The 26,290-nt window shown below is 56.2% G+C and overlaps 1 protein-coding gene across 5 annotated transcripts in view; it reads right to left on the bottom strand.

The window, feature by feature from the left end:
- The window catches only part of ARHGEF10L (Rho guanine nucleotide exchange factor 10 like), a 145,576-nt gene that overhangs the window by 29,151 nt on the left and 90,135 nt on the right, over nt 1–26,290 (bottom strand). For all 5 annotated transcript variants that reach the window (XM_082613283.1, XM_082613286.1, XM_082613284.1 and 2 more), the window contains 6 exons: nt 25,797–25,897; nt 16,766–16,887; nt 10,661–10,747; nt 9,168–9,394; nt 7,381–7,535; nt 353–501 (listed from right to left, as the gene is read on the bottom strand). In XM_082613283.1, the coding sequence (XP_082469409.1) occupies nt 353–501; nt 7,381–7,535; nt 9,168–9,394; nt 10,661–10,747; nt 16,766–16,887; nt 25,797–25,897 (841 nt within the window). The remainder of the gene's footprint in view (nt 1–352; nt 502–7,380; nt 7,536–9,167; nt 9,395–10,660; nt 10,748–16,765; nt 16,888–25,796; nt 25,898–26,290) is intronic.

The raw sequence follows: 26,290 nt of genomic DNA, 5'->3' as shown, positions 1-26,290 counted from the left end.
TCCACACTGGCTATCCCCTCAGCACAGCTGGGTCCTGGGTACCAGTGAGAGCACAGGGACCCCGGCTCCACCTCCACAGGGAGCAGTAGACACAACGGAGGAGCTGGATCGCTGCCCAGTGGGCTGGGGAGCCTTCCCCTCACAGCAGCCCCGAGGGTGCGTGTCGGGGCAGGGGGTGGGGCCCCGCAGGGATCCTGGCCCCCTCTTGCTGCCCAGCAAACTCTGATGATCCCTGACACGCGGCTGGGAGCCGAGAGCGGTGCCAGGTAGAATGCAAGATGGTCTGCGAGGGTGTGCCTGGAGATGACCCCCCAAGGGCCTGGACCCACAAGCCACAAGGCAGGGCCGGTACCTGAGTCTGCAAGCTGGTGGCATCCAGGACAGTGACCCGGGGCCCACAGCTGGCCCACACGGTGTCGTCCAGGCTCAGCAGGGTGCGGACGGGCCCAGGTCCCACAGTCAGGCACACGGGCGGGCTCTCCAGGTCCCAGGGGACGCCTCCTGAAGGGAAAGGAAGGAAGCAGGTCAGCAGCAGGGGGTGGGGCATGGCAAACGGGTCAGGGGCCCAGGGCTCCTCAACCCTCGGGAACCATGGGCCACAGCGGTGGGCCAAGCCTGGCTCCGTGACAGCTTCTGGCCCCTTTCTCTGCCCCTCACCCTCCCCAGTGGCATGGCGGCTGTTCCCACCTGCCTCTGTTTATGTTCCACCCGCTCTGAGGGCTGTACTCCCCACTTCTCCCTCCCTCTTTTCCTCTCTCCCTTTCCCTCTCTTCTGTGCATTCAGTCCACACACACCTAGTAAGCACCTACTCCATGCCAGGCCCCGTACTGGGTGCTGTGAAGACAGAAATAAATCGGACACAGACCCTGCCCTCAAGAAAATCCCTGCTGGATGGAGAAGACAAAGGGTTAAACAGCAGTTACCATATGAAGTGCCAAGCCCAAGTGGCCAGGCGTGCACAGAGGGCCTTGAGAGTTGTTAAGATGGAAGGAACCAACTCTGCACAGGAGAATTCCAGGGAGGCTTCCCCAAAGAGGTAGCATCCACAGAGCCCTGCCAAGAAGGTGGCTCATGGTGGGGAGTGTCCTGGCCCTGGTCCTGCTAGCAGCTAACTAAGGACCTTGAGTGCACCTCTCTACTTCTCAAGGCCTCAGTCTTCCCATCTGTAAAATGGGGAGGGTGCTGCGACTAAGACTGTCTCTGAGGACATTTCTGACACCGTAACTTATTGAAAATGAGTCTCGCCTTCTCACACATCTTCTCGCCTACTCCAAGGCACTCTGTCACCTCTACCAAGATCTCTGATGACCTTCCTCCTCCAGAGATGCCACCACCCCAGGTATGGAAGGAGGAAGTCCTGAGAGGCCATCAGTCCCCAGCCCACCATCCCTGAAGACAGGCAGATGAAGGGATCTGGCCCAGCACTGAACGAGGCTCTCTCCCACCACCCTCAGGGATGCTCGGCTCACCCAAGAACATGCCAAGGATCTTCCCTGGCATGAGAGCGGTGCCCACGGAGACTGGTTTTTCTCTGAAGCTACACCTGATGCCACACAGAACCCCACAGGCTGTCCTGTCTGCCAGGGTGCCAGATGGGACAGGAGGGTTGAGCAGGATGTGGGGCACACCTCTGAGATACCGTCAGCAGTGGAAGGCAGGACAGAGCCTGCCGCTGGCTTGCCAGTGCCTGGCCACTCCCATGCCCCCCTCCACAGGGTCCCTGGAAGGGGTGCAAAGCAGCCCCGGCACAGGCCCTCCCTCTGAGCCAGCTGCTGGGTGGTGCGATGGAGCACAGCTGTCTGCAGAGCTGGAGGGGTGTGGCAGGAGGACCCATGGGAGACAGACCAGATTCCCCCACCAGCACCCTCCCCTCCCCTTCCTGTCAAGCGGGTTCTCCTCTCCCCTTCAGCCCTACTTAAATGTGGCGGACTCCCAGCTCAGCTAAGAGTTGGAAAATACACCCCCCCGCCCCCGCCCAACCAACACACATCCAGTTCTTTCCAGCCCATGAATAGGAGCATGTGGGAAGCTGTGGCCTCTCAACCTCTGCATTAACTTGGATGGGTGATGGTGACGTCACCTCTCTGAACCTTAGTTTCCTCATCTGTAAAGTGGGCACGATAACCGTGCCTACACCTCGCCGGATGTTGGAGGGATCAAATTAAATGTGTAGAATGTTTAGCACAGGGTGGGCACCCAGTGAGAAGCGTTGACAGCTGTTGCCACATTCTGTTACACGTGGGCATGCCAGGCACTCTTTTCATGAATTATTTCATTACCTCCCACCAGCCTATGTGGAAGATTCTATTCTTATCCCTGTTTTACAACTGAGAAAACTGAGACCCAGAGTTTAGAGAACCAGTCCGAATCACACAGCTCAACAGGACCCGCTGCTCATTAGCTCTGGCTGTTGGCTGTCTTTTGACACAACACGAGAGCCCGCAGAAGGGCACTGACTGATGCGACGGCAGACACCCAGGGAGCCCAGAGCTTGCACAGAGCCACCCAAGGAGGGTGGGCCAAGCAGGGTTGGAACTCGGCTAACTCTGGTCCTGGCCTCCTTCCCCAGTCCCTGCTGCCCTCTCAGGTTCCAAGGGTTTCCAAAGATCTCTGGGGAGAGTGACCGTGACGCAGCCAGGCCTCCACAAGGGACGCTGACCCCCATCAGGACACCAGAGCCACAAAAATAAGAGGCTTTGCGCGCCCTCCAGTGGCCAGAGGTGAGTGGTGCTTGTGGCCAGAAGCTGGAGCTCCCACCACTAAGGCTAAGGTGGGGGCTGAGACCCCTGCCAGGAAGGAAGCAGCTGGGATACTGGAACCACACCCCCAAAACGGAAATGCGAGCTCTGCCCCATGGGCAGTGATGACCAGCAGAGCCCGTGCACCCTCTACTCTCTACCTTCCTGGAATAGCATGGCTGCCTGGGGTAGGGGGTAGTGTCTGCTGCCCTTGACGGTCACATGTGCACTGACCACTCCTCCGCCTGCTGGGTGTCTCCTGAGAGCCCTGACTCCAGGAGAGAATGATTAACTGATAAAATGTAATAATACCGATATCATTATATCAAAAAGGACACAGGACAGGAGTCCCTGATCCGAAGGCCCATGGTGGGACCCTAAACAAGAGGTTTCCCCTTGCTGGGACTCAGTTTTCCAATCTGCACCCCAAGGGGACAGAACTCTGACCTCTAAGGTTCTTCCCAGCCTCCACAGGCCACAAGTCTAAGACTTTAAACATAATCATTGTGAGCTCTGGGCAGGGCTAGACCCCTACCCACCCCAAGCCTGCCGGGGGATCCACCCCTCTACCTGCTCCCAGCCCACCAGTGGCTCTAGGTACACATGCTCCAGAACACACACGCACACCTACAAATTCACACCCGGCCCCTGCATGACAGCCCATTCGTGAGAGCTGGGCCCGGCATCAGCTCTCACGCCAGATGAATGGAGATGAAGCCCCTGTCTCAGCAAAAGCAACTTCAAGAGGCAGGAGTCCCTCCTCCCCCAGGTTGCAGGAGAAAAAGCCCAGCCGGTATCCTTGGGGGTCCAGATCGAGCCAGAGCCAGAAGTTAGGACACAGAGTGCAAGTCGTTGAGATCGAGGGGGACCCAAAGGGCAGCCGGTACCCCAGAAGTAATAACAACAGTAACAGTGATGATGGTGGAAAGGTAACAGACGTGAGTCTCTGTGCCCAGGCTCCATTCTGGGCACTTGTGTGACTGACCGCACCTGGCCTTCACAACCACCCGCTGCAGTGGGGCTGAATTCATCCCCATTTTACAGGTGAGGAAACTGAGGCTCCAAGAGGAGGAGCAGCAACAGGCCCGATCTCTCACAGCAGGGACCCAATCCCGACAGCCTGACCAAACCCCAGACCATCACTCACCCATTCCATCGTCCAGTTCCTCCAGGGGGTTGACCCTGGCCCACGTCCCCAGCATCTAACCAGGGACATTCCCACACCCCAAACCAGTCCTGGTCACGCTCCTGTCTCTGCTCGGAGCCGGGGGTGGGGGCGGACAGAGGGGGTCCAGGCAGCTCCACCCAAACACAGGATGGGCAGGGGCAGGGGTTGCCTGGCTCATGTCCCAGCACAGTGCCAGCCACCTCGTGGGCACTGAACGTGTATTTGCTGAGTGAGTGAATGAACGAATGAGGGAATGAATGCTGATAAGCGGAGGCTCCTGGGGGCAGCAGACTGACTGCCACGGCCACACTGCCATGGAGTCGGATTCTCCATCTGTCACCTGGAGCTTGGACTCCAAGGCCCCCCCAGCTCTGACAGCCCAGGACTCCAAGTGGCCTGATGACCTTAGAATCTTCACAGTCACCTCACAGCTGGTCCTGGTTTCACAGGACCTCCAGGACTCAGCAGGTCCCCAGGTTGGTTTCTGCCTGTTTCACCCAGTATTTCTGGTCCTGCCCTTCTCCAATGAGCCAAAGCTGGGCCAGGGATGCCAGCTTTATCTGGTCTTGGTCTTAGCCAAACCCAGGCAAGACGGCAAACCTGTCATATGAACACTGACACATATCTCATCAGTATCTGCTCCACGCCCAGAATAAGGGTCTGGATTATTCACAATCCCCATGGGGCACCAGAGGTGGGTTCTGCGGGCCCAAGGCCAGGGAGGCTGGCCTGAGAGCAGCTCCCAGCTCCAGCTTCAGGGCTGGGATGGAGTGGGGGTATCTGAGGGGTATCCAAGGCCCCACGGCTGGGTCATGGGCCAGGCTGACGATTCCAGACCCAGCCACATGCAGCCCAGATGAAAGGTGTGTGGTCCTGAGAGCCCCCCTTGCTGCCCTGGCCACCTCTGGAGGACACCATAGGAAGGGGAGGCACCAGGCCAAGGTCTCTCCCAGAGGCCTTCCTGGCCAAAGCCAAACCAAAGGCCAGAGGGTGGGCTCCCATGGACAGAGTGACCCAGACTCCCCTACCCGGCTGGCTGTGGCAGCCTCCCAGACAGCCTGCCGACGTCCACTCCATCCACCAGCCACAGTGCTAGGCCACTCCCAGCACTTCCCTCCACTTCCCATTAACCGAGACAAACCCAAGGCCCACAGGCTCCAGTCCATCTACTCCCGGACCCTGCCTGGTGCCGCTTCCCACTCCGGCTACTGTCCAGCAAGACAGCCTCCCCACCAGACCAACCACTCTCCTGCTTCCAGGTCTCTGCACATACACTTCCCTTGGCGAGAACACTGCTCCCCCAACTCTTCACTGGCCTGGCCGCTTCTCCTTCTTCAGGTCTCACCTTCAGGATCTCACTCCTTAGAGAGGCCTTCGCCAACCAGCCCACCCAACGCACAGGGGGTCAGGCTCTCACCCGACACCCTCTTCCTCCCCTTAGGACCCTCAGCACGATGTGTAATTGTAAGCTTCCTGCCTGTTCATTTGACTCATGTATAAATTTAACTTGTCTCCCTCTATAAACTGTGAGGGTGGGCTCACATCTGGTTTGCTGGCCACCATATCCATGGTGCACAGTAGGTGCTCAGTAAATATTTGGGGGACAAATGTTTGCAAGGTGGGACAGCTAGTGGAGCACCTCAACCTCCTCCTCTAGGCAAGACAGTACCCGGCCAGCCCTGGAGGGAGGAGACTTAGGTTCAGGTCTCGGCTCACCTGTAGGACTCTAGGCAGTCCCTTCCCACCCAGAAGATGAGGGTGTGGCATCTGATGGTCCCCAATGGCTCTTTTGGTTGTGACAAACCACCAGACTCCAATCCCAGGCTGAAAGCCAATGGTTAGAGCCCATCCCCCTATGGGTTGAATTGTGTCCCCCAAAATTCAGTCATTGAAGTCTTAACCCCTAGCACCTCAGAACGTGACCTTGGTTGGCAACAGGGTTGGTGCAGTTGTAATTGGTTAAGATGAGGTCATATTGGAGGAGGGTGGGTCCCTAATCCAATATGACTGGGGTTCTTATTCCAAAGGGCTATTTGGACACAGGCTCACCCAAAGAGAACACCACATGAAGATGGGGGTTATGGGGCCACAAGCCAAAGAACTACCCAAAGCTGGGAGAGAGGCCTGGAACAGATCCTTCCCCAGTGCATTCCAAGGGACCACGGCCCTGCCGACACCTTGATCTTGAACTTCCAGCCTCCAGAATGTGAGACAATAAATTACACTGTATAAACCACTCCGTTTGTGGTACTTCGTCATGGCAGCCCCAGCAAACCGATACACCCCCTCGCCTCCTCCCAACCCGGACGCACAAACTGATGAGTCAGGAACCAAGATGGAAAGGGCCGGAGGCAGCCGAACTGGCGGCTGAGAAGCCAGCGCGGGCAGGGCAGGGCTCCCAGTCTCCCGTGGGAGCCAGAGGGTAAAAGTCCCCTGAGAACCCCTGATCTAAATCTCCAAAAATCTGAGCCCATATTGACATTCACACGCACAGTCTGTCTGACGGTGAGAGGGATTTTTCCTCCTCTCTCTATACCCTTTAATTAAAAACTATAAATGCCTTATTGAAAGCTAATTTAAAATACCAACACAGTGCCAAGTGGCAAAAAATAAATAAATAAATAAAAGCTCAGTACAAATATCCGTTTATAATCCTGCAACAGGCTATGATGACGCAGCAATTAGAGGCGCATGGGAGGGGGAGGGAGGCTGGGGCTTCGGCACATCAGCCACCTCTGGGGGTGCTGGGGGCAGCTCTCTGCTCTGCCCAGCCCTTGTCATTGGACCGAGAGCTGAATGAGTCACAAGGGGACAGGGGACCACAGCACTCGTGTCCCTCCCCGAGTCTCAGCATCAGCATCCGTAAAGGGGAGGCAGTTCTCAAGGGTCGTGGTGAGAATTAAGATAATGCGCCTGCATAAGCATTTCACCCCATCCTGGCATACGGCAGCTCAAACGCTGTCAGCTTTGCCCTCCAGATGTTATTATCTGTGCCATCAATGACTTAATAAAATAATGGAGATTGAAATGCCTCACCCCACTGGGCACTCGCTGTGCCAGGTCCTATGCTTTGCCTTCACTGAACCTTTTACCCAACAGGTACCCATGAGCTGTGGGTGTTACAATTATTCCCATTTTACAGATGAGGAGACTGAGGCACAGAGGAGAAGCTGCTCACCCATGGACACATCTGTCATCAGGGCAGAGCATGGACATGAAGCCAGATCTATCTGAGCCCAGAGACCCTGCTCTTATCCAGCAGAGTTTCCCACCAATGGGCTGAGCTACCTGTATGGTAGTGAGCACCCTGTTCCTGTGGGGATCAGGGATCTCCAATCTCCCCAGCACTTCGATTCCCTGATTTTTTTCTGAGCTGCCTCCTTGGCCTGCCTCCCATAGACGCTCTGGTACAGCATGTGGCTCTCAGTCAGGGCCCAGGGCTGCCCCCATCGCCCCCAGCCCCCCATCCTTACCGCTGGTCCCGGGGTACGCGGCGAGGGTCCCATCCTGCAGGCCGGCAAACAGGTGGAAGGGGCTGTGTTGCAGGCAGAGCACGGGCTGCAGGCCTGGGCTCCTGCAGGTCGCCAGGCACTGGGTGCCCGTGTCCACGCTGCTGTAAACCAGGATGCTGTGGGGAGAGGTTGAGTGACTCACTTAGCCCCCCAGGTGCCCACTCCCCACGTGCCCTCCTGGTGAGAGGCTCCGAGCCCCCCCAACCAAGCTCAGCCAGCCTCCCTGCTGTGTGAACAGGCCGATGCTCGGACTTTTCCATGGGTGGCCTTTAGAGGATGGTGCCCATGGAAAACAGGGGGCTCTGGATGCAGCACAATAGAGGGGCTAAGAGAACAGTTTTCAGGGTCACACAGACCCGAGGGTGAATTCAGACGTGCCCCATCCAGCTGACTGACCTGGACTGCTGAGCCTCAGCCCTCTCCAAAAAACGGGGCCGTGATGCCTACCTCACGGCCATAAAAAGGAATGACGCACCGACATGTGCTACATGGGTGAACCTTGAAAATGTTATGGGGAGCGAGAGAAGTCAGGCACAAAAGGCCACACACTGTGTGACTCCATTTGCCTGAAATGTGCAGAAGAGACAAATACAGAGCAATGGGAAGTGGACTAGTGGTTCCCAGGGATTGGGGCAGGGAATGGGAGGTGATACAGGGTTTCTTTTGGGGGTGGTGAGAATGTTCTAGAACTGTGTAGTGGTGATTGTTGCCCATCATGAATGTACTGGAAGCCACTGAATTATACGATTTTAAATGGTTAAAGTGGTGAATTTTATGTTGTTTGAATTTGATCTCATTAAAAGCAAAGAGTGTTCACCAGACCCCTGGGTTCCGTCGACCCAGACCAGGACATCACAGAGCCTCTAGTGTCTCCAAGTTGGTTCTGTGTATGTTAGCTTTTAGCTCCTCCCCCAGCTGCTTGTGTGGGAAACACTTCATAGTGGGGCTACGGTGAGGCTCACAGCCCCTGGCCCAGGGAGCAGCACACAGTAGGTGCTCAGGAAACATCCTCTCTCCCCGCTTCCCCTGACTCTAGGACAGGCATGAAAAGCTTGGAGCTATGAGGAGGACGTGGGGGTGCAGCCCGTCTCAGGATCTTGTTCATCACCATCTTCACCTTCCATTTAAGTGGGATGAATATTCATCCTCCATCCACACGGCTGGACCCTCCAGCAGGCTAAACTCTGGCGGGAGTGCCCCTTGCTGCAAGGAAGTATTGCTGACTCACCAGCTCCGGGAGGGTCTTACTGGGGGAGCCCCCTCTGCCAGCAGGTCTCATAACCTGGGAACACCCAGGATGCCTACCCACCCTGCAAAGCTAACTGAGGCCACAGCTGGGTGGATGCTGTCAATGACAGAGAAGGGACCTGAAGGCTTCACATGTCCCATGTCCTAGTGGACTCTCACAGCGGCCCTGCATGGAAGGATGCTAACACCCACTTTACAGACAAGAAACTAAGGCTCAGAGCGGTTAAATGGCATGAGGAAATAGCAGATCCAAACCCAGCTCTGGCTGACACTGGAGTCAGCGTTGCCCTCGGTACCACACTACCCGGAAGAGAGCCAGCTTGCACGAAGCAGCCACTGAAGGGTCCTGACACTGGGCACCCCTGGCTCCCCCTCTCTGCTCTCAACCAGGGGTGGAGAATGTTGGTGGGTGACAAGCCAAAGCTACACGGACAGCCTCCGATGCACCTGCCCAGCCCTGCCCCAGGCTGTTCCCAGCCCCTCCTCCCCAGGCCCCTAACCTGCCATCCTGGAGCCCGAGGCAGACGGTGGGGTGCACTCCAGCCGAGGCGTCAGCAGCCGAGCACTTCTTATCTCCGTCTCTGCTCTCCCCCTCCTCCGGCTCCGGAATGTACTCCATGCAGAGCACAGGGGCCACCAGCGGGAAGGACTTGACGGTGCGGGGCGCGGGCCGGTTCAGGGAGAAGATCTCGACCTGGCCCCCTGCACCCTCCTGCCCGCCCCCGACCTGGGGCAGAGACCCAGAGAGGCCATCAGGGGAGAACCATGAGAGCAGAGGCAGAGCTCAGCCCTGCCTCCCAGGGACCCGGCCCGAACTTCTACTTGCCACTGGGGTTAGGTATCAAGAGAAATGTCCGCCCTCCTGCCCACACATATCCTGCTGTCACTGAAGGTCGCTGGGTCCCAGCTGCCATGGCAACAAGTTAGATTCAGGGCCCAAAGGAAATCAGGTAAAGAACTAAGGTGGACTAGATACCCGGTCAGCTTTCTATTTCCTTATCTCCAGGGTGAATTTCAACCAACAAATAGTGAGCATACACTCTGCTCTTTAAAATGTCCTTCTCTGTGCTGTTCACTGTTTTACCTCTGTGTCTAGCACATGGCAGGCACTCATTATATACTTGCTGAGTGGATGGATGGATGGATGGATGGATGGATGGAAGGATGGATGAATGGATGGACAGATGATTATAAGGATGGATGGATGGATGGATGGATGGATGGATGGAAGGATAATGGATGGATGGATGGATGGATGGAAGGATTGATGAATGGATGGACAGATAATTATAATGATGGATGGATGGATGGAAGGATAATGGATGGGTGGATGGATGGATGGATAGATGGATGGATGCATCATGTGCTAGACACTGAGGAAACAGTGAAGAACAAATCACCCTTAGAAGGGACATTTGGGCTGAACTCTGAAGGGTGAGCCAGAGTTTCCCTGATTAAGTACCTGGAGACAGGAATAAGCAAGAGGAAGTAGAGGATGACCAGAGGGGTGGTGAGGCTGGAACCTCAGAGAATCTATGGGAGGCCACCATCTGCACACCAGGAGCATGGGAGGTGCGGAACACCTATTTGAATCCAGGGAGGCTCTGCCAGGAACCCCAGGGGCAGAAGGGTGGGCTGGGATCTCCGTGAGAGATGGGCAGCCCTGCCCCCTGTCTCCTGGAGTGAAGACCCTGCCATCCAGATACTCCACACAGCTTCCCGTTAATTTCCATCATGGCACCAAGGCCACTTCCAAGCTCACAAATAAGTGAGCTTATTTGTCCCTTGGTTTTCTGTTGTCCCTGGTGAGGTCACACCTGCCAACTCAGAGCACAGAGCCTGGCACAGAAGTTCCCAGGAAGACCTTGCTGGCTGAAGGTGCAGAAAATGGTGGCCACAGGCAGGCAGCTGTCTCCAGCACCCACCCTGGGTGCCACCCTCCCTGATCATGCCCTGAGGCCAGAATCCCTGGCTGGGCCTGGGGGTTACTCACCCAGAGGTAGCCCTGTGGAAGGGAGGTGCTGACAGCCGAGAAGCCCAGCAGGGGACAGCTGACAGGGCTGTGGATCAGGGCCCCAAGCTGCAGAGACAGACAGCACACACAGGGTTAAGTGTCGAGGTGACTGAGATACTGACATTTGACAGCAAGACCTTGGTCTGAACCACGCGAGGGGCTGTTAAACCTGCAGCTTCCTGGGTCCCCTTCAGGCCCCGAGTGAGGCCCCTGAGGGTGGAGCCAGAAAAGGGGCAGGTTCCTCTCCAGGCAGCTCCTGTGCACTCGCACTGGACCATCTCTCTCCTAAAAACTTCTGGCCAAAAGGGGCCTGAATGAAACTCTGGGCCAGCAGAGGGATTTTCAAACCAGGCAACTTCCAGATAAGATTTGTTGAAAACCACTAATGCCCACCCCCCATATTTTACAAACGGGGAAAATGAGGTCCACGGAAGACACGCAATTGCCCGAGGCCACGGGGACGGTAAGTGCATCCCCCAGGGAAGCACGATGGAGGGGGATCCTCAGGTCAACAGAGCCCCTCTGCAGACGACCCCTCCAGGACCAGAGGGCTGGGTCCGCAGTCTGGGGGCTCCGTCTGTAATGGACTGTCACTGAGAACCACCAGCCGCTTGTTCCTTGTGAATCTGCTGCCCCAAACCCCATGCCTGGTGGCTCTCTGGGGCCTGTTTCCTGAGCTAGATCTGCCCGTCTGCCTCTCCCTGTCCACATTGGCCAGGACAGCAATGTGAGGAGATGGCCTGGCCCTTTCATGGGCCTTGCTGGAAACTCCAGCCAGACTGAAGGAGAAGGAGGCTGAGTGGGGAGAGCTCCAAGGTGCCCCCAGGAGAAATGCAGCACCACTGGACCTTTTGACAGGCAGGTGCTGCCCTCTGCTGGTCCTGAAGGCCCGGCTAATCCCAGCCCTGCTAGAATATTCTACTAAAGTCTCTAATGGCCATGGGTGAGGGGACCCAAAGAGGTCACCGCCTCCAGCCCCCTCATTTAGGAGTTGGCAAACTTGAAGTTTGGTGGGTGGGGGGATGTGACTGGTTCAAGGTCACACAGCAAGTTAATGGCAGAGTCGGGGCTGGAATTCAGTTTCGAATCCCAGCCCAGTGCCCTTTCTGGTTGAACTCTACCCAGAGGCCAGACTGCCAGGCTGGAGACCTTGGCACTCTGGGATACAACTTATGCCAGGCCTCCTGGGCACCCTCAGGCCCCTGTTCCCCATCACTTTGCTTCTTGGGGGGCCACATCCAGCTGGGTGCCTGGCCCTTTCTGCCAGGCTGCTGCTCCTGTCCTCTCAGACGGGGAGGGGGCAACCGCAGCCCTGGCTCAGACGTTTCCATGGCAACTCCAGCGGGCCGGATGTCAGCCCAGTCAACAGAGCCTGGGTCCAAGACGATGGCAAAAACTCAAACGGCTCCTTGGAGGGGCAAGGCCCTGGACCCAGAAGTCCTGTCCATGCCAGGAAGCCGACTCCCCAAAATCGAGGTGCCCCATAAAGAGCAGAGGAGAGCACAGGCTGTAGAAAGGAGGCCAGCTTTGGATGCAGTCAGCGGGCTCCAGTCCCAGCTCGGCTGCTACCAGCTGGGTGACCCCACAAACCCGTTCTTCGTGGTCATGGGGACCTTGACATCTTGTCAGGATGGACTTGGGGGCTAGAGATGGTGGCCATGAAGCCCGGCAGCGGCCACTGCTTACAAGGACTTCCTGGGGGACGCGTGAGCACTCAATAAGCAGTAACACTGTCAGCAGAACAACAGGACAACACTATGGGGGAGGGGCTATTCCACACGAGCCGCTGTGACACACAGGAGACAAGGACCCCCGAACAGCAATTCCGGCGGATGGAGGGTGACAGCCGGGACAGAACCCACTTAGCTAGTGTACTGAGGCCTAGGAAAGCCTGCCGACAAGACCCTCTGCCGCTCTGGGATGCAGCCCCCAGGCCCCCAAGATGCTTGTGTGTTAAATCTCCCCAGAGTGAGCAGTACCCCACCCCCTCCCCAAGGCCCTGTCCCCAGCCAGGCCTCTAACTGGACCTCAGCCCAAGGGAGAATGGGTTTGCCCTGAGCCCTCCCCTTCCCACCCCCCTTGCCCACCAGGGAGAGGCTTACGCCTCGGATGGAGCCCAGGTTCAAGAAGAACCTTGCAACATCTGACAGTCAGGCTATCGGAAACCCCCCACAACAGACACCAGTGACTTTTCTTTCCTGGGGACCAAGATGTCCTCAAATATTTGCTTCCAGTTCTTGAACTCTGAAGGCAGGGCACACAGCAGACAATAAGCATTTGACAAGAATCGTGTCATTGGACCCTCACTATAACCCAATCAGGGAGGCACCACGGCCACCCCAGTTTACGCACTGAAGACACAGCTGTGACATCAAGAGCCGAAGTAGCATTCCTGATGTCACACAGCTGGGACATGCAGAGCTGGGATTCAAACCCACGGCAGGGCTTCCCTAGTGGCGCTGTGGTTGAGAGTCTGCCTGCCGGGAGGATCCCACATGCCGCGGAGCGGCTGGGCCGTGAGCCATGGCCGCTGAGCCTGCGCGTCTGGAGCCTGTGCTCCGCAGCGGGAGAGGCCACAACAGTGAGAGGCCCACACACCGCAAAAAAAAAAAAAAAAAAAACCAGGGCAGGGTGGCTCCCGTGGGTGCTCTTGCCCTCCCCCAAGCAATTCCCTGATGAGTCTGAAGGCCACGGTGCAGCCCAGCGTGGGGACCAGCCATCCTCAGCACTTAGAGAGATGCTCTATCCTTCAGCCCCAGCATCCCTGTTCCCTTGAGGGAAAGAACCCAACACACACCCCCATCTGGCTGGCAGTACAAGAGGTCTGAGCTCATCTACACTGGGAGAGGGGCTGGGATAACAAGCCTTCCCGGGAGAATAGCCTCGGCTGCAGCTCTCGTTAGGCCATCTGTGGAGCCCGAGTCCTGGGCCCCCAGGACTGGGCCTGGGAAGAGGCGTAGGCAGGGGCCCACACGCTCACATCTGTTCGTGGTAATTGGACAAGGCCCTGGCGCTCAAGGCCCTAATCCACCTGCTGCCACACGGAGCTGATGGGCACATGTGTCTGGTCCGGGGTGGGAGGCAGGTGCAAGCAGAGGGCACGGTGTCTTGGGGCCCAGCAAACGGGGACTTTCAGGCTCTGATAAGTCCCTCGGGAGCTCCACGGGCCCGTCACTCGCGGGGATTCCCTCACAGCTCCCTTGGATCACTCGGGGTCGGGGCGGAGGGTGGTGCTCCTCAGGAGAGGTCGGGCAGCGGGCCGGGAGGAGGCTGAGGGTGCTTCCAGTCTACACGGCCCCAGCCCCATGAGCTTCACGTGAGGAGATTCTCAGGCCCAAGTCCCCCCAGGGAGAGGAGGCAGATGGCTGCCCGCTCAGGTGGGCGTTTCTTGCAGGGAGGCCCCAGAGGCTGCGGCCTGTCTGTGACCCCACCACCCCGTGTGGCCTGTCAGGACACAGGCCCACGTCCTGTATTCCCCAGAGGCCCAAGGCCCCGGGGGAAGATGGGACAATCCATTCCCCACCCCAGAAGTCCTTTTCCATGGGATGCGGTAGGGCCAGGAGAGCCACAGGCAGGGGGGACCTGAACTGTCCCCACCCCGAGGCCCCCAGGCAACCCCCAGGAGGTAAGAGCCTCCCGTAATCAATAAATAAGGACTGAAGCCCTACAAAGGCCGGGAATGTTTGGTGAGGGGATGGCGCGGGGGCACATGCCAGCCAAGCCCCAGGGAGAGGCAGGAAGGAACAGGATCGGGCAGGGGTCAAGAACACCCTCCTTGCCCAGCGGGCAACTTATCACTCCTGAATCCCTTCTCTCAGCTGCAAGGACTAGCAGCCCCTCCTCTGAGGGCAGCTGCGGGGATCAGAGTTCATCGCTGGGAAGTGCCCAGAACGGAGCCTGGCACAGATGCCTCTGGGAAGGGCCCGACCCCAAGTTGTCAAGACTAAAGGACTTTAGGTCTTATCGCTGTTGCTGTTGTTATTACGGCCACTGTCTACTGAGCACCCGCTACCAGTCAAGCTCAGTGCTGGGAACCTGACCCAGCCTCTCCCACTGAATCCCTAAATCAGGCTGCGGAACAGGAAACAGCAGCCCACGCCGCTGACACCAGCTTTCGGGAGCGCAAGCCAAATACTCAGCTCATCCATCCTCTCCCTCACCCTCAGCCCCCGTCTCATCTCTCACCAGTTCAGCCATTCCTACCCCAGAGCACTGCCCCACTGTTTCCCCACCAGGGCCGGGACCAGGGTGAGGAGAGCGGGTCACTCATGCCAGGGGCACATCTTCGGGGGGGCCCAACACTCAGAGATTTTAACAAGAAAATATTTTCACACAATCTGTTTACAATAAAAATGCAAAAAAAATCCACAGTGAACAATTACTAAGAGTTTAAATAAAGACAGGACCTGACCCTGCCTCACCCTAACGCTGGCTCTTTATTTACCAAAAAAAAGCAGGCAAACCAAGGCCACAGTTCGCAGGTCTGATTTTTTTTTAAGTATTGTGTGAAAATATCAGTTATTTTGACCATGAGTGCCTCACTCGTCTCGCACTAGTCCACCCCGGCCTCCTCCCCGGCCTCCTCCCCGGCCTCCACCTGCACCAAGTCCCACCCCATCTCAGCAGGACCCCAGCGCCAAGCTCTGCTCCGGGCTCTTGGTCTCCAGTCCTGCTCCCTCCGTGTCCACGGTTCACTCCCACACAAAAGCCAGAAGGATCAGATGATCCTTCCAAAATATAAATCAGATCATGCCAGTCCCCTGCTTGGAGCCATGCTTGGCTTTTCGTTGCCAAGAATGAAATCCAAACCTGACCCAGCCTGTGAGTCCGGTGTGGCCCAGCTCACCCACTCTTGGGCCTCCCCTCCCAGCTCACCGAGTTACAGCCATGCCAGCTGCCCCAACTGCTCCTATCATGGGCTTCTGTGTCAGTCTGTCTTGTCTTGTCAATATTTGAAATATTCTCCCCCTGGGGCTTCCAGGGGTTGGATCCTCCTCGCCATTTGGGGCTCACTTTAAATGCCACCTCCTCTGAGAGGCCCTCTCTGACCCCCTAACTACGTGGCTCCATCTCCGTATCTATTATATCGGATTTATTTTCTTTATAACACACAGCACTCTTTTCTATTTGCTTTTGTTTGCCGGGGCAGGGGGGTATTACCTGTCTCTCCTCTAGACTGAAAGTTACATGTAGGCAGGAACCTTGTATGTTTTGGTCACCACCATATTCCCAGTGCCTGGCACACAGTAGGTCCTCAAAAATTATATGCAGAATGGATGAATGAATGAATGCATTGGCATCTCAAGGGTATTTTAGCTGTTTAGAGCCCCTATCTACAGCCCGGTTTGTCTCTTGGGGATTCACCTGGGCCTAGGTCCCCTCCCTGGAGCTCAGATGACTTCATCTCCTTGGGAGGGGGATGGGCAGTAACTACTCCAGGTGGAGGAGTGAGCTCAGCCGGGACATCGGGGACAGATGACACTGGAAGTGAACATCCTTGTGGTTACAACCTGGGGTGCTGGAGTCAGCAAGGTTCCAATTCCTACAACTCATCCTTACCAGCGGTGTTGTTTTTTTTTAGAAAAATCACGTCACCTGTCTGAGCCTTAGCTTCCTTACCTGTGAAACAGATCTAGAAACATCTATTCATGGGGTTCTTATAAATATTAAAACAAGACAGTGACAGCAAAGCACCAAGAGGCATGATGGCTGTGGAGCCAAAGCTGGCTGCCCCACGGCAGCATCATAAAGGGTGAAACCCGCAAAGTCTGGCACGGCCAGGTGGGCCTATTACAGTCTATCTTCTGAGCTGGAGTCACGCCATCAACTGATGAGATCATTGTTACTTGTTAGCTCAAAATGATGGAATTTTCTGTTCAATGATCCACAGAGGGCATCTGCCCCCTTTTTTGGGGGGGAAAGCTGACTCAGAGAACAACAAAAAGGCTCGATCAACTCCGTCAGCAAAAGGTCTAGAAGCTGACGCTGGAAGCCAGGCCTCCCCTGGTGTGGGCACCACCTGGAAACTCTGGTTGTCCCAGGAGCCACCTTCGTGGTGGGCTCAGCAAGACGCGTGCCACTCACCTGCAGGCGGAGGCCCCGGGAAGAGAAAGCGGGGATGCAGCAGGCCAGGACTGGGCACCAGAACGGGGCTCTGCTCTTCCTGTCCTCGTCCGGACACAGCCAGCCCGGCTGGTTCTCCTCCCCTGCGGCAAGAGGAAGGAGGTGGGAGGAGCTGGTCAGAGAGCGAGGACCAAGCGGACTGTGAGGAGCCCTGAAAGCCCGGGAAGCCACCGCGGGCCCCAGAGGCCTGGCCCGCATGCCCCACGGACCCAGCCAGCCGCTCCCCCAGCCCCACGCCTGCCCAGTGAGATGAAATCCAGCCTCACTCCACGGTCACAGCCATGGGTCCCAGGCTGGGAGTCGGAAAACCTAAGGCTTCAGTCCCAGCTTGCCCACCTTCTCACTGAGCAACCTTGTGCAAATCCGCCCAACTCTCTGAGCCTCGATTTCTTCACCTATGAAATAGGGACGATGAAAATGCCTTCATCCTGCAGTTGCTGCGAGGATCCAGTGAAATAGCACATGTGACAAGAGTTTCAAAAAGCATTAAGACACTGAGCGCAGTCCAGGCCCCTGCTGCCTTGACCTTACCTTCTAGAGGTGGGAGGCGGCCAAAAACAAGTAGGTGGACAAGAGGTTTTTGGATTGTGACAGCGCAGCCGTGACACTTTTATACCTGTGATGACGATGGTCAAGAGGAAGACTCTCCCTCCTACTCCCTTTAAGACCTACCCTGAAACCTAGGAGGTCAGCTGCCTCCAGGTCCCCCAGTCCAGCTGGCATCGAAGCCCCTGGCAGCCTGTTAGAAGTGCACATGCTGGGCTTTCCTGGTGGCTCAGTGGTTAAGAATCTGCCTGCCAATGCAGGGGACACGGGTTGGAGCCCTGATCCGAGAAGATCCCACAGGCCGTGGAGCTACTAAGCCCGTGCACCACAACTACTGAGCCTGTGCTCCAGAGCCCACGAGCCACAACTACTGAAACCCGCACGCCTAGAGCCCATGTTCCGCAACAAGCGAAGCCACCGCAACGAGAAGCCCGTGCACCGCGATGAAGAGTCGCCCCCACTCGCCGCAACTAGAGAGAGCCTGTGCACGGCAACAGACCCAATGCAGCCAATAAATAAATTTATAAATTAAAAAACAAAGGAAGTGCACATGCTCAGGCCCAAGCCAAGCCTGGACCCTGGACCCTCACCTGGAGACTGCTGCGCTCAAGAGCATCTGCTCAACCACATTCTCTGTGGAGTCTCCTTCACGTGGGTCTGGGCTCCCTCACATGCCACCTCCGAGAAGTCCTCCCTGACCACCCTGGCTACAATGGCCCCCTTCCCTCAGAAACCACACTAAACACCCTGTCTTATTTCCCATACAGCTTTCACAATCAAAAATCATGTTTTCTGTTTCCTTGCTTACAGACTGTCTCTATATGTCTCTAGAATGTAAGTTCAAAGCAGCAGGGATCTGGGTTGTCTTGTCCGCCACTATCTCTCTGGCACCCAGCACGCTGCCCGCACATAGTAAGTGCTCAGTGAACATGGGTTGAAAGAATGAATGAGTGAGCAAGTGAGTAAACCGTCATCTCTCCTGAGGAATTCTCCCTGCTAAGGAGCCCATATTCTTTATACTCCAACTGATGGCTGCCCTCCAGGGATCCCATGACGGCAGGGGCAGGGCGCAGCTCAGACACGCCCAGTATGTGTCCAGGCGTCAGGCACACTCTGAGTGCTTTACATATGCTCCCTGGCTAGTTTTCACAATAACCAAGCACAGTCAGAATAACAATGTTCACCTTACAGATGATGAGACTGACAACTAAGTAAGTTGACCAAGTCACGTGCACGGCTGGGTGGCAGAGTCCACATGCGGACCTAGGTCTGTCTGACTGACAGGATGAGTTCTTTGCACTAAACCCAGGCAATCTTCCAGCAATCAGACCCCCAGTGACACCCCTGGGCATGAATGACCCTGGACATGGTGACACTAGACAATGAGGAGGTACTCTGCCCCGAAGAGCCAGAGGCACTGGACAGGGCACCCCAGGTGAGAGAGGCCACTTAACGCAATGACATCAAGATGAGGGGTGCCTAGAGCTTTGCAGATGGGAGCAGAGGTCACCAACCAAAGGGTCCGACAGCAGCCTTCCCCACCACCACCACCACACACATCTACTCAGCTACAAGGAGGGAGGGTCAGCTCAGCCCAAGGGTGCCCTGCGGCCACATGGGGACCTCCTGACCAGTCTTTCTGTGCTCACTACTGCCCCCTAAGTTGGTCCTCCCCACAGCAGCCAGAGCCATCCTGCCAAACTTCCCCTGGACCTCATTGTTCCCCTGCTTAAAAATACCTACTGAGTCCCAGACCAGTTGGAATAAAATCCAAACTCTTCCACAAGAGCTGCAAGGACCCTCCTTCCCTCTCAGCCTCATCCCTCGGCTGCAGGCTCCACCGTGCTACGCTTTCCTCAGCAGCTTAAACGGGACGAGCCCGGAAAGCTCCCTCTGCCTGGAAGGTGCACTCAGCTCTCTCCAGGGCTGGCTCTGCTTCTCTGCGAGGCTTAGGTTATGTCTCCGCCTTCTCGGAAAGGCCTTAACTGACCATCATCCCATCTCCCACCTCCATCACTTTCTATCTCAGCCCCTACTGGTGTGTGTAATGGCCCTGACCACAATTTCCAGCTCTTTTACTGGCTTGGCTCTTTTATCCTCTGTGTGTGTGCGCGCGTGCACGAGTGCACGTGTATATGTGCGTGCATGAGTGTGCACATGTGAGTGTTTCATTGTGCTTGTGTGCCCAGAGGCTCCCCTACAACGCCCGTGTTCCATGACGGCTGAAACCTTCCACACCGTCTCCTTCTGTACCCTCCAAACCCCTCACGTGGCGCTGGACACACAGCAGACCATCAACACCCTTGTGTGGCATGAACAAAGTCTCTTCCTGGAGCCTCATTTTCCAGATTTGTCAAATTGGGATGACGGCCACCAGGAGCAGTCACCACCCCCAACCCCCAGCCAGCACAGAGCAACACTGGAGAAATATGGTCAACTGGGGGTGGGGGGAAGAGGAGGAACCAATCCAAGGGTACGAAGCTTTGTTTTTACAAGGTGAGTAAATCCTAGAGATTATCTGTACAGCCTATAGCTAACAATTCTGTATGACGTGCTTAAAGATTGGCTAAGAGGGGCTTCCCTGGTGGCGCAGTGGTTGAGAGTCCGCCTGCCGATGCAGGGGACACGGGTTCGTGCCCTGGTCCGGGAAGATCCCACATGCCGCGGAGCGGCTGGGCCCGTGAGCCATGGCCGCTGAGCCTGCGCGTCCGGAGCCTGTGCTCCGCAACGGGAGAAGCCACAACAGTGAGAGGCCCGCGTACCGCAAAAAAAAAAAAAAAAGATTGGCTAAGAGGATAGATCTTATGTTAAGCGTGCTTATCACACACACACAAAATCACAATAATAAGGAAGAGGGCAGGAGGGAACTTTTCAGAGGGTGGGTTTGTTTATGGCGTAGACTGTGGCGATGGAGTTCACAGGGGTACGCTTACCTCCAAACCCATCAAGTTGTATGCTTGAAATATGGATAGCTCTTTGTATGTCAATCACACCGCAATAAAGGGCTTTAAAAATGCCGTTGCCGCCAGAGAAAGGTGATGTCTGCGTGTAGGTCACAGCAGAGAGGAGCCGGAATGCGGGGGCAGGTGCGGAGGCTCTTTGAGAAGATGAAGACATCCGCAAATGTCAGGAATTATTATGTGAACAGCTGGCTCCGATAGAGGCTCCGGTGCCTGCCCCACCCCCTCAAGCAGTGGAGGCGCTGGACGGGGAGCTCACTCCCTAAACGGGCCAGAGGCGTCCCCGGTGTCAGGCCCTCTGCCCCACTGAGCCCTGGAGACAGAGTCGCATGAAACCCGGTTCCCGCCACCGAGGAGAAGAGGCCATCAAGGAAACGACAACGATGGCCCAGGATGGGCATCACTGAAACAGAACGGCTATGCGCGCCTCACTTCACAGTTTACACAGCTCTGTCCCGCTCGTCATCCCACAGCCACCAGGGGAAGTCGGAGTTCCCATCCCCATCTACACTGGGGAAACGGAGGTCAGGGAGTCAAAGACAGGGTCCAGGAGCCAAGCAACTAACCTCTGGGGCACATTGCACAGCGCCCGCGGCCAGGCCGTGACAGCCAAGACAAGCCCGCCCGCCCTGGGGGACACCACCTCTCCTTGGCAGGAGCTCACATGTGAGCTCACATCACAGCCACCGCGCTGCCTCTTGGACAAGCCTCCGGGCAGTGAACAAAGATGATCGAGATTGGAGAGTCTGGCCCTGCGCTCAAGGAGCTTACGGTCACGCAGACCCTCGCCTCCCCAGGGGCAGGAGCCCGAGAGAGCAGGCAAGCCCACCTGCTCGCCTGGAGCTCAGCGGGTGGACATAAGCCCCCGTGCCCACCCACCACCACGTCGCCCCGAGCTCATCCCTCTCCTCCCACCACGCACCCACAGCCCATCAAGTCCTGGCAACTTATCACTATACGTTCCTTTAATGATCTGACCTTCTCGTCTCAGATGGTGCCTTCCCTGCCTGCGACTGGGAACGTTAAAAGAAACTGGAGTTGTTGTTCCCCATCTGCCACTACCGTTGTTCCCGTCACAAAACCGGAGCGGCTGAGACCAAATTAGAAGGCTGTTACCACTGGAAATTGAAAGCCCGCTCGGAATAAGTGACATTAAGAACAGGCACCAAGGGCAAAGCTGCGATTTCCAACTGACGATAAGTGGGGGCTTATTTAGCCTCCGGCTCTGTTTGCCGGCGCCCACCAAACTCGAGAGCACTCCAGGGGGGCAGTGGGAGCAGCTCCAGGGCCGGAGCCCACGTCCCCGCTCGCTCCCCCCACCCCCTGAGCCCTCAGGACCACCTGCCGGCCGCAGGAAGCCGACTCTGCCAGAAGGGCCCTGGAGGGTACAGAGCGGGACCCTTAACCTCTCCTAGCCTGTGGCCTCGTCTGGAAAATGGGGGGAATAATTCCAACCACTTGGAGTTGTTGTGAGCACTGGAAAGATTATATTTAATACCTAGTGTATACCAGACACTCAAGAAATAGTACCCATTATGACCACTGGCCTCAGTGTTAAAAAGCTGCCTATTACTATGCCTGAGGTCAGACCACCCACCGCCATTGGGCTGAGCCCACCACCTGCGCTGGCCCTGCCCTGCTTCTCTAGCCCCACCTGCGTCCTAGCACCATGCCCTTCCTGTCACTTCTGCCCCAGCGGACAGTTTGGACTGCACTTCTCTTCCTTCTTAAATCCAAGGCCCCCCTCACACCTCCCAGCACCACGGAGATGCTACTGGCCATGGCCACGGACATCAGGGCTGCTGGGACCTCAGCATGCATCTTATCCTGCAGAGAGAGACACCGGGGTCCAGGGAGGCCAGACAGTGGCCATGATCACCCAGCTGGGGTAAAACCCAAGTCAGGCTCCTGGGCCAGTACCCTCGGTCCCCCTCCTGGAGGGCAGACCTACCACTTCTGGCCAAGGGCTTGGGCGGGTCCCTGGCTCTGGGACGGTTGAGGGCTAATGGAGATGAGAGATGAGGGTTAGAACATGCTCGGCACACAGCCTGGGCCATGCTCAGGACTCCGTAACCAGATCTGGAAACCAGGCTGGAAAACTAACCAAGTCACAGGCAGTGGGGAGAGCCTACCAGGCCACGCCCAGCGAGGACCTGTCCCTGGGAGCGTGGGATTAGCCTGGGGCCTGCCCAGCCCAGGTCCTCCAGGGGTGGGAACCAGGAGGGCCAAGGAGGGAGAGGCTGCAGGGGTCCCTGGGCCAGGGATGCAGAACTTAGAGCTGTAAGGGTTGGGGGGAACACAGGAAGGGAGAGCTGGAAGCCCCAAATCTCCCCTTTCCCCACTGCCACCCCTGGAGCCTCCTATCTGCATCTCTTTTCTGGAGCCTTAATGAACAGAGACTAATTGGCAGAGAGAGGGGGAGGACATCCTGGCACATGACTAAATGTCATGTGACCCCAGGCCAGTCACTTCCCCACTGTAAGATGCAGACACCCCTTTCCTAGGAGCTTCTCCGGTGTGCCAGGCGCCTTCCAGGCACCATCTCCCCGTATGCTCACATGATACCCTATGAACATCCCCATTTTCTGATGGAGAATCCAAGGCATGCAGAGGTGAAATCGTTTGCCCAAGATCACGGAGCTAACAAGCAGCAGAACCGGGAACTGAACCCACGTTGTCTGGCCCCATTTCACGCGGTGCTAAGATCCCGAAATGCAGCAGGGAAAAGGCCCATGGAACTCTAGGCCAAGTTACTGAGGAAGCCTGCCTTTCTCAGGCCGCACAGCACAGCAGTGGCCACACTGGGATGTAAACTGGGTCCCCAGATTCCCCAGGACCCCTGCCCTTCCAAGGGACAGAACTGCCCCCACCATCTCGGATCCCAGGCACCCCCAACTCCAGCCCTCTCTTTCCCAATCTTCAGTGGATTATGTTCTCAGCACGCTGGAGTCAGGGAGAGAGAAAGATGCAGAAAAAAAAAATTAAAGGAATAACATCCTTTGTGAATAAATGTTTTTAACGGTTCTATTTCTAACGGGCCTATTTCTAACGGGCTTATATTGTTTTCCTCGGCACCAGGCACTGAAGATTAAAAAAACTGGCAAAATAGAAGAAACAGATTATTCAAGCCCCAGGGGAATCCAGGCATTCAGAATAGATTTCAAATGACTCTCTTTCCTTTAAAACTTTTGCTGCAGTGAAACCATGTGGAGATAAGACAGCCGAAGGTCTTCACAGGCCGCCAAGAACGGAGATGCTCACATCTGTCGGCTCCTCTCCCACCAACGCCAAGGCCCACTCGGCAAAGCATCTGGGCTTCAAACGGGAGATGCACCTGCCTTTAGCGGGTGTACAAACAGGGCTCAGGAGCTTGCCCTAGACGCACTGCTCCATGGGAAGGGGAGAGAGTGGAGCGGGTGGCCCGAGGCCCAGCAGGCAGGCCACCTTAACCTTTCCTCGGCTGGAATCTCCGAAGCCCTCTGCCAGGGCCGGGGCAGCCTCTGCCTAAAACCCTTCCTCCACCCACCACAGGCCTCCTGGTCGCCCAGAAACATCCAGCAGAGGCCTGTGTGATGTCAACGCCAGATCCAAGAAGGGGCTGGCTGAGCAGAAGGCTCTGATGCCGGCTCCTCCAAAGCCACAACCTCTTCCCCGTTTCCCTCCCGTCTCCACATGCCTCTCTCCGAGTAGCTGCCAGAATGATCCACTTAATTAGAAATCAGTTCACGCCATTGTCCGGTTCTCTCAGCTCTGCAACCCACAGCCCCCACGCGTCAAGAAAGAGTTCCATGCACCTCACCCTGGCTTTCTGGAAAACCTGCTCCCCACTTCCACCTGTCTCCCCCCACACCCCACCATTCACCAACTCTGGCTACCTCAGGACCTTTGCACTTGCTGTTCCAAAGCCTGGATCACTTTACCCAGACCTCTGCACAGCTTCAGACGTCACCTCCTCAGAGGCCCTCCTTGACAGCAGTCCGAGCCCCCAGGCTCGGTGCCAGTCACGCATCCGGTTCTACCCCCTCACAGCACCGACCCCTCCCTGTTGATTTGTTCCTCGTGTAAATCTCTGCCTGCCCCTCATAAACTGTAAGTTCCTTGAGAACAGCAACCTTTCTGTTTTTGTCATTGTTCTTTTCCCCATGCCTGAAATGACTGTAGAGACTCAATAAATAGTTTTTTGTTTTTGTTTTTGTTTTTTGCGGTACACGGGCCTCTCACTGTTGCGGCCTCTCCCGTTGTGGAGCACAGGCTCCGGACGCGCAGGCTCAGCGGCCATGGCTCACGGGCCCAGCCGCTCCGCGGCATGTGGGATCTTTCCGGACCGGGGCACAAACCCGTGTCCCCTGCATCGGCAGGTGGACTCTCAACCACTGCGCCACCAGGGAAGCCCAATAAATAGTTTTTTAATTGATGAAAGCCATTGACAAAGGTCCTGACTCCTTTCCAGAAATGTTTTAAAATCTATCGGAAATACATATTTATCTAGATAAAGATCACGCCAGAAATAAAAACAAACAAAACCCCAGAAATCACTGCTATTGACTGGAATTGGCAAATGGGAATTCTAGTAGGTCACAGCAAATAATGGTCCTGATCGGCAAGAAACTAGGCCTTTTGTCAATTCAAAAAAAAGCACAAAGTAATTATAATTTAATGAATGTGGTTTGGCAGACAGAAGCTCACCAACTTGAGGAAACAGAATTGACAGGGATTGAGAGTGGACTCTGGGAGCCGACTGCCCAGGTTCTGAACTCCTCCCTGCTGTGTGACCTCAGGCAAGTCACTGCACCTCTCTGGGCCTCAGAATCCTCAGCTGTACAAAGGGATTCACAACAGACTTACCTCTTAGAGTTATTGTGAACGTGAAATGAAAGAAATGTGTGTAAAATGCTTAGAAAAATGCTTGCCACAGAGGAAGCACTCTATAAATAGAAATACCCATTATTTATCTGTACTGTTATTAGGGGGTGCATAGGAGAAAAGAATTATAAAGAGGCCTTTCCTTAAGAATCAGTTTAGTCTAACCTGAATCATTCTTTATGTAACAGTTTTATTGAGATATAATTCAGCTACCATAAAACCCACCCCTTTAAAGAGTACATCTCACTGGTTTCTAGTATATTCGCAAACTTGGGCAACCATCACCACTATCTAATCTGCGAACATTTTCATCACTCTAACCAAAAAAAAAACTTTAGTGGTGACTCTCCATTCCCTCCTCCTCCCAGGCCCCTGGCAACCACTAATTTACTTTCTGTCAACTCCCACCATTTTACAGATGGAGAAACTGAGGCTCAGAGAGGGGAAGTGACGTGTCCAAGGTCACGAAGCAGAGCCTCTGGCCCCAGTTGTTTCTCCGCTGCACCATCTCCCTCCACTCAGAAGCCTCCCTGCCCCCCAAGACTGGACGACGCTCTCTGACTCACATATACACTCCCCAGACCTTCCCTCTCCGCACTCCTGACCCCCGGGGCTTTACTCACGGAGTCCGATCTTGGCCAAGTGCAACCTGTTGACCCAGGAGATCTTGCTCAGGGGGTTGGGGGTGATGAAGACCACCATGAAGCTGATGGGGCGGCCGGACCTGCGGTGAGAGGGCAGGAGCATGAATGCTGGAACGGGGCCTGGCTCACCCGGGAGGTACGCAGCTCTTCCCCCCAACCACCAGCCCTGGAGATAGAGCGAGGTCTGTGCAGAGCATCAAAGCATGGCCAGAGAGGCCAGTGGCCTGGCAAAGCCTCAGTCCCCTGGGGAAGGACTCCCTCCACCCACCACAGCCCCGGGGAGGGGGCAGGTAACTCCCCCGAGCGACCAGGTTGCGGCCCCCAGCCCGGCCCAGGCACCCCGGCGTGGGTGCCTAGCAAGGCCATGGGGGGTCTGGCCCTCCGCAGGCTGCGACTCGAGAGGCCCTCCAGGGCCCCACCTGGTCAGGGTTCCACAGGCCTCGTCAGACACCTGCACACGCCTGACCCGGAGC

This window comes from Mesoplodon mirus (genome assembly GCF_964341445.2).
Source record: "Mesoplodon mirus genome assembly, chromosome: 3".
Classification (NCBI taxonomy): domain Eukaryota; kingdom Metazoa; phylum Chordata; class Mammalia; order Artiodactyla; family Ziphiidae; genus Mesoplodon; species Mesoplodon mirus.
Note: the sequence above shows the minus strand (reverse complement) of the source record. Positions and strands in the feature narration are given on the sequence as shown.